The following is an 8250-nucleotide window of genomic DNA, read 5'->3' as shown; positions in this document are numbered from 1 at the left end:
AGAATCGTTTTTAAACTTTTGCACAGCTCCGCCCCCACCCACGTTTACTTTTTCTTCTTCTTCTTTTTATTACGTGTCGCTGCATTCATTCCGGAAAACAGGTAAGGGCGTGGCGACAGTCCAGGTGTCCTCGAGAGACGTCGAGCTACAGTATGTTTATATTTCCGACGAAATAAGAAATGGCTTTGACTCAAGAGGCGATTTTAAACACACTATTAGAAGGCAAAGGAAAGGTGAAAAACTCGGAGTTGCTGAGCAAGTTCAAAGAGCCACTAAACTGCAGTGATCCAGCGGAGAAGAAACAGAACCGAGATCTCTTCAAAACCTTTGTGAACAACATTGCTGTCGTGAAAGACTTCCAGGACGCCAAGTATATAGTCCTAAAGAAAGTGTACCATCATTTACTAGAAGCCTCAAACGACGAAAACGCACCAAGAGAAGATTGCGGTCGAGATGGATCACATCCAGAAGAAGATGAGAAGGAAAAATCCACTCATTCCCAAAATGCCGAAGGTAAGAAGTCTGAACAGAAAGCTCTGAGCAGATCTTCGTCAAAGGCTTCAGACGGCAGCACAGAGCTCTCTCCAATAGAGATTGCTTTGGAAAGAAGCAAGAATGTGGACTTTAAACCTAAAAGGTCTTTACATTTCACCGTCCCGCTGAAGCCTGACCCCGATTTCTCGGGAGCTGCCAAGAAAGAAGCAAGCACAAACAAACCGTATGCTCTACCTTTACGAATGCCCCAAATAGACTTGGGTCATCATCACAAGAAGCCTTCCACTGAGAGCTTGGGACAAGAGCTACAACCCTCGCCTCGGTGTACAGACAGCGTGGCCTGCGCTGGTGCCTCGCCGCAGTTACAGAGACACTTCAAGACCCCTAAACAAGCGGATGAGCCCAAGGACTCGCACCATTGCCCGCTTGATCCCGTGGAGCACGAGTGGCTGGTGAAGTCTGCGGCCGGACAGTGGAATCAAGTGTACGGCTTGCTGTTAAAAGACGCCCAGCTTGCAGAGAAGAAGGACTTCATGTCAGGGTTCACGGCTCTGCACTGGGCCGTCAAGTGTGGAGACGCTGACATGGTGTGTAGGATTATTGAGGTGTCTAGAAAGAGCGATCATGGGGTGGACGTCAACGGCAAGTCCAATGGTGGCTACACACCGCTTCACATCGCTGCCATCCACCTTCAGCTCTCTCTGATTGACCTTCTAGTCCGTAAGTACGGCGCCAATGGGAACATAAGGGACAACTGCGGTAAGAAACCCTACCACTACCTGGACAAAGGGGTCTCCAGAGAGCTGAGGGAGCTTCTCGGAGATCCGAAAGCTGGCCACCGGGAGGTGCATCATCAGGTCAGGGAAGAGTATGATGCACGGAAATACTCTATAGGTCACCTCGTCCTAGCTCATCCGGTGGGGCTCAAGAAAAAGAACAAGGCGAGAAACCAGTTCGTCTCCGTCAATGACGACGGCAGAGAGAGGGATGAGCCAGTGTTGCATAAACTGAGGCTGGTATCCGATGTCTTTCCATAACTGAGATTAAATGTGGATTATGAGTTTGTTTTGGAGACAATATTTGAGCACAAAACCAGTCATAAGTAGCACGGTTATATTTGTAGCAAGGTTTAATTATATAACAAATAAAAAGAAATCAGATCGAATTGAAAAAGAATAGAGCAAGCTAGTGTTAGAGGCTTTTTTTGCAATAACGACATATGTGACCCTGGAGCACAAAACCAATCATAAGTAGCAAGGTTATTTTTGTAGCAATAGCCAACAATAATACATTGTATGGGTCAAAATGATCTATTTTTCTTTTATGCCAAAAATCATTAGGATGTTAAGTAAAGATCATGTTCCATGAAGATATTTTCTAAGTTTTTCTAGCGTAAATATATCAAAACTTAATTTTTGATTAGTAATATGCATTGCTAAGAACTTCATTTGGACAACTTTAAAGATGATTTTCTCAATATTTAGATGTTTTTGCACCCTCAGATTCCAGATTTTCAAATAGTTGTATCTCAGCCAAATATTGTCACATCCTAACAAACCATACATCTATGGAAAGCAATTTAAAATAAAAGACCCTTATGACTGGTTTTGTGGTCCAGGGTCACATTTGTGATCTAAATGAATCTGAGATTCTAGAAGAATTGTGTACTTCCAAAGACTTCTTTTAAAGTTCATTTAAAGTTTATTTTTAATACGAATGACGATATAACCTGCCGTTCAAACCACTTTTTAAAGAAATTAATACTTTGATTCAGCAAGAACAGTTTGTGTTGATCAAAAGTGACAGTAAAAATATGTATGTTACAAAAGATTTCTGTTTCATGTAAATGTTGCTCTTTTGGACTTTCTATTCATTGAAGAATCCTGAAAAATAAATGTATTGCAAAAATATGAAGCAGCACAACTGTTTTCAAGATCAACGATAATCAGAAATGTTTCTTGAGCAGCAAATCAGCATATTAGAATGATTTCTGAAGATCATGTGACACTGAAGACTGGAGTAATGATGATGGAAATTTAGCTGTGATCACAGAAATAAATGTCATTTTACAATATATTCAAATAGAAAATGGTTATTTTAAATTATAGTAATATTTCACAATAATATTGTTTTTACTGTATTTTTAATCAAATAAATGCAGCCATGGTGAGCAGAAAAAACTTCAGAAACATTAAAAATCTTACCAAATTGTTGCGTACTATATGTGTATTGATGTTTTTTCCCCTCCAGATTTAAATGTAGCAATTACTGATGATTGTAAATCATGAGGTTATTATCAGGGCTATTTGTCTTAGAAGGCGTAACTCATTGGGAGCGGCCTAATTGTTCTTTTCTGGCTGTTTAGGCATCACATGTCTGCACACGTTCACTTAGGAGATGTGACAAGCTGGACAAAATTTTAGAGAATATTTTCATAATGTAGATGTTAAAACAAATATCTGAACACATTCAGGGCATGTTTTATACTGATCAACGTGCTTATTTTTAGTCATGCATAATCCTGCCATGATCAAGGAACACCTGTAATTATGGGATCTTATATTCTAATGCCATGATCATGCCATCCCTAAACAATAAATACATTTTCTTACTCAAAAATGTCTTCATATACAAAGATGAATGAATTGCACTTTTATTTAGTTTATGTATATATGAGATATTGTTTCTTGAGCCAGCGATGAATAAGAACAGATTCAGACTCGTGTGAGCTGGTTAACACTCAGCTGACTAGATGCGGTTAGTCTTGCTGACCATGTGTGCTTGGTTTTAGAGATCACCCTTGCATTGCTGATCTGAGATCAGTAGTGGTTCATAAAAAAAAGCCACAATTTAGATTGAGGAAAAGAAAGCTGGGAGTTTAAGCTAACATGGGCCCTCATGGATGACAAGATAGAAAGTGAACAGCATATATATATATATATACTGTTCAAGAAAATCTGTGTATGACAGCATCCTCATTTTACAGCATTTTTACACAAGTGCCTAAAACATTTAACAGTACTGGAGCTTTGCAGGAGGTTTCTTGAAGCATCTTGGAGACGTGTATATATAACAAACATTTAAGTTTTTTATTATGTTGTGACATTATTTACATTTGCGTGATGTTTACATGACATTTCCCCTTAAATTGTCTAATGCATCATGACAATATAAAAATGTTTATGGCCAAATAGTCTTTAAACAGGCTAGAAATATCTAAATAAATGTAATTATAATATGACCTATTTGAATTAGGCTAAACATCAAACAAATCAAGTTATTTTTATTCAAGAAGCACAGATTTTCACAATCTACGTTATTTCAAAGCCTTTTTACAGAAACATTTGCCTTAATTCACAATACAGCTAAAAATATGATCTGTCAAGTTCTTGTGAAACAAACACGTAAGATGCACGGTGAGAGTGAAGTGTGTCATTTACATACTTTATTCACAATGAAATAAAGAGAATGGAATTTATGCATTCCACGTGACAATAAGCTGGAAACAGCAAGATTTAAAAAAAAAAAACACAATACTCAGAAAACCAGCAAGACAAAACAGCACTCTCTGATGAACTAGGTCTTTCACGTGATTTAGGATTTTTTTTGTTTTCAGGCCATATGAACATGAACTTGACAGAAAACTATGTGTATGGCATATCGAGGAGCAAAAGCCAAAACAATGTATTCCACAAGAAATGCTACTGAAAATGAGGAGCGAGCGCTGAGAAATGCATTTCTGAGAGTTCAATTTCCTAGACATATTGAAAATCATTTTTGCAAACCCAAAATGCAATTTAAAGCTGGTTTGGGTGGTCTAATGATTTTTTTCTCGAAGTGCATTTGTAAAGTGAACGGGTCAGCAGTAAGTGGACAGAAATAATAATGTTTCCAAAACGAGTACAAAATAAATCCAGCATAACCCTGATAAGTTCCAAAACATTTGGGTTTTTGAAAACATTCGTAACATTTGGATTCATTATTGCACACAGAAACAACTACCCAGCTAACAAAAATATGTTGCTAATGTTCCCATTCAGTTCTGGAAAAGTTGTGAGAAAGTTCTCTGAATGTTTATGTAGTTAATGTAGAAACAGCATGAAGATGGTATATATAAATATGAGTTTAATAAACATTTTTTACTAATTAGCCTATTATTAATGAAGGCCAGTATCACCGATACCAATACTGCTACTGATAAATGCATTTCCGCCCTCAATTAAGAAAATTACAGTGACTTTACCACGGGTTGTGTAACTTCAGCTGCTGGGGGTAACACATTACAAGTAACGCCAGTTACGTAATCAGATTCATTTAAACAAGAAAATATTTGAAAAAGTTACTTTTTTATATTAAAATCAAACAAGCAAGCCCAGCCCAGCTGAAAAAAAGTAACGTAACACATTACTTTCCACAAAAAGTAACTAACACAATTAGATACTTTTTTTTTTTTTTTTTTTTTTTTAAAGAGTAACGCAATATAGTAATGCATTACTTTCCCCAACACTGGCAACGATGGCAGTTACATAATACAGACTTCAGTCGTTTCACCAGACACATCTTTAAAGAGATTCTTAAAAAAGTACTTGATCATTAAATACACATACGACATGATAGTGGCAAATGAAATTACTAGACAAAAGTGCATGAATGAAATAACGAAGCCCTGAAATCATTACGAATGAACACTTAGGATGCATTACAATATCCAAGCTCATGGTTCCTAATGAGTATGTGCAGTTTATTATCAAACGTGCTTCTTTCTTCCGTTTTAGAGTGATCTGTGATTTATTTTAGAGTGCATTTGTCATTCACTTACTTGAAGCTCTAGTTAAACCATTCCTGGGCTCTTAAATAAAGCTTTCCATGCTTTCGAAAGTCAGCTTAACACGATTCACAAATATCAAATGAAACATAGCATCTCAGGCTCTGTGAAACAAACGGCACCTTCAGGTGTTACAGAGCCACGTGCAGGAGTCTGATGGAGGTAAACTGCAGAGTAAGGCCTCGAGCTGCTCCTCTCCTAAACGCTGTTTCTCATCGAGGTCTTTCTGACGGATGAGTAAAGAGGCCTTGGTCTGAATGAAGCGCCGGTACTCCTGCAGCTGTGTGTCCGTCAGCTGTTTGGAGAGGAAGGTGGAGACCACGCGCTCCCGCCGGTCCAGGTTATCCTTTAAGTCTTTGGCGTCCTCCCTCTGTTTGCACAGGAGACGGTAGCGGCTGTCCAGAGATTGCTGTGGGTCGAGGAAAGTTGGAAGGATCACAATTCTGCTCATTTGTGACCCTGGACCACAAAAGCAGTCATAAGGGTCAATTTTTTGAAATTGAGATTTATGCATCATATGAAAGCTGAACAAATAAGCTTTCCATTGATGTATGGTTTGTTAGGATAGGACAATATTTGATCGAGATACAACTATTTGAAAATCTGGAATCTGAGGGTGCAAAAAAATCGAAATATTAAGAAAATCATCTTTAAAGTTGTTCAAATTAAGTTCTTAGCAATGCATATTACTAATCAAAAATTACGTTTTGATATATTTATGGTAGGAAATTTACAAAATATCTTAATGGAACATGATCTTTACTTAATATCCTAATGATTTTTGGCATAAAAGAAAAATAAATCATTTTGACCCATACAATGTATTGTTGGCTATTGCTACAAATATACCCCAGCGACTTAAGACTGCTTTTGTGCTCCAGGGTCACATTTGTCGTTAGTGTTAGCAGTCACACACAGAAAACTACAAGGCAATATAAATGACCTGGAACATGAAAATTGCACATCTGTTTGCACATTTATTACATTCATGTATTTATTTATTTTTTTGTATATTTTGATATTTTTCACTTTTATTTAAATCTAAATTACTAGTTTTTACCAATAATGTTAATACAAAATAAGCACAATCTTCACATTCTTTACAAAATATATTTTCAGCGCATGAGAAGACCAATTAAAATATCAGAAATGGCCACTAGATGGCCTCAAAGCTCTAACTGGAGCTACGGAATTGAAAAAAAAATTAGATTTTTTTTTTTCTAAGCTAATTTTCTTCTTTATGCATTTAGATATAGTTATATTTAGACATTGACACCAAAAATGAAAAATGTAAGTCAGATGAATTTTGATTGGCCATCAATGTTTTTATCGTTCGTCAGCTGGATTTCTATGATGTAATAATTCCTGTCATTATTATTATTGTTATAGTTATAGTTGTTGTGTGAATCAGGGATACTTTGGGGTTTTTCAAACCGGTGTGAGCAACAGAAACAGTTCCAACAAATATGTTCAAATATCATTTTAAAATTATTATACATGTAAAGTTAGAAGCTACACTACAGCTCAATAGTTCGGTGTCAGTAAGATTTTAGAATGTTTTCTAAACAAGTGCTTGTTTTTGTATACAAAAATATTCTGGACTGATATTGAACATTTAATTAAGAAGAAACTGTGCATTGCTTTACAGCTGAGTGGTTACGACATATTAATATATTTTAATGATTATGATATTGATAAAGATAAGGCATATCTTGTACAATTATTAATATACATGGGAAAGTTTCATATTCATAAAATGAAATGGTCAGACTCCAAACCAAATGTTTCTCATTTTAAAAATGATTTCAAGCTTTATTGTAATGCTTTACAAAACGGCACAAGTAAAAAGCGATTAGAGCGTATAACATTGTATGTAAATATGACATTGTAGCATAAAATTGTATTTTTTTGTCGTTTGACGATTATGAAGAATTCAGATGCAAAAGTGGCATCTGAAATTTTCTTCTAAAATGATAATTTTTTTTATCAGGCTTTTACGTTTAGGTTCAGTAATTTTACTCTAATTGCAATGTATAGGTCCTTTTCTATGCAATTAAAGTGAAATAACTGAACATAAATATAGGAGCCTGATAAAAATGCTCATTTTAGAAGAAAATTTCAGACAGAATTTAGAGGCTTTTGCATCTGAACTCTTCATATATATATAGATTAGTAGATTAATCGCGATTAATCGCATCCAAAATAAAAGTTTTTGTTTACATAATATATGTACAGTATGTGTACTGTGTTTATTTATTATGTATATATAAATACACACACATACAGTATATATTTTGAAAATATTTACATGTATATTTCATATATAAATATAACATATTTCTTAATGCGATTAATCTTGATTAATCGTTTGACAGCACTATATATATATATATATATATATATGTTTTTTGTTATTGTATAATTCTCTGGAACTAGTTTATTGTATTTTTGTTTTGTTTTGTAGTTTTTTGTCGGTTTTGCAATGGAAAATTCTCATTGCATTGTTCTTGTTTATGGCATTAATAAAAAATTTAAAAAAAAGACTGTCGCTCTCAAAGCAACTTAAGCGGCCTTTAGTGTGTTTAGGGCTCCTCCGAGTTATCGCCTCATTCAAACACTAGTCTGATGTGAACTCACTCTCTCCTCGGCGTCCATGCTGTCGTCTGCAGTGCTGAGGGCGTTCTGTACGCGGGCCAGACGGGCCGACAGGCACAGCAGCAGGCTGACCACACGCTCCAGGTCCTCTATAAACTGCGTGTAGCGCTCAAGCTCGGCTGACACACAGCTCTCTCGTACCAGAGCCTCCAGAGCATCGCCTCGCTCCCCGTTCACCTTCTCCTCGCTCTGGACGGTGGAGCGCACTTCCTCCAGACACTGCAAGTGCTCCTCTATGTGTGCTATCAGCCGCCTCTGTATGTGACAAGATGCAA

The 8250-nt window shown here is 36.4% G+C and overlaps 2 protein-coding genes across 3 annotated transcripts in view; one reads left to right on the top strand and one right to left on the bottom strand.

Moving 5' to 3' along the window:
- Positions 1–100: 100 nt before the first annotated feature.
- On the top strand, positions 101–1777 carry LOC107661793 (ankyrin repeat domain-containing protein SOWAHA-like). The gene is made up of 2 exons (XM_016451560.1): positions 101–1578; positions 1718–1777. Exon 1 carries the CDS (start codon positions 180–182, stop codon positions 1530–1532), a length of 1353 nt encoding a protein of 450 aa, XP_016307046.1. The 5' UTR covers positions 101–179; the 3' UTR covers positions 1533–1578; positions 1718–1777.
- A 3185-nt stretch (positions 1778–4962) lies between these two features.
- The window catches only part of LOC107661693 (protein Shroom1-like), a 33426-nt gene continuing 30138 nt past the window's right edge, over positions 4963–8250 (bottom strand). For both annotated transcript variants that reach the window (XM_016451424.1, XM_016451423.1), the window contains exons 7-8: positions 7958–8230; positions 4963–5729 (exon numbers count right to left, since the gene is read on the bottom strand). In XM_016451424.1, coding sequence (XP_016306910.1) covers positions 5445–5729; positions 7958–8230 — 558 coding nt within the window. In that variant the 3' untranslated portion in view covers positions 4963–5444. The remainder of the gene's footprint in view (positions 5730–7957; positions 8231–8250) is intronic.

This window comes from Sinocyclocheilus anshuiensis, unplaced genomic scaffold (genome assembly GCF_001515605.1).
Source record: "Sinocyclocheilus anshuiensis isolate Anshui unplaced genomic scaffold, SAMN03320099.WGS_v1.1 scaffold207, whole genome shotgun sequence".
In the NCBI taxonomy this organism is placed as follows: Eukaryota; Metazoa; Chordata; class Actinopteri; order Cypriniformes; family Cyprinidae; genus Sinocyclocheilus; species Sinocyclocheilus anshuiensis.
This window is presented reverse-complemented; position numbering and strand designations above follow the sequence as displayed.

What these genes read in the sequence shown, in the direction of transcription:
- LOC107661793 (XM_016451560.1), top strand. Translation starts at nt 180, where the DNA reads ATGGCTTTGACTCAAGAGGCGATTTTAAACACACTATTAGAAGGCAAA.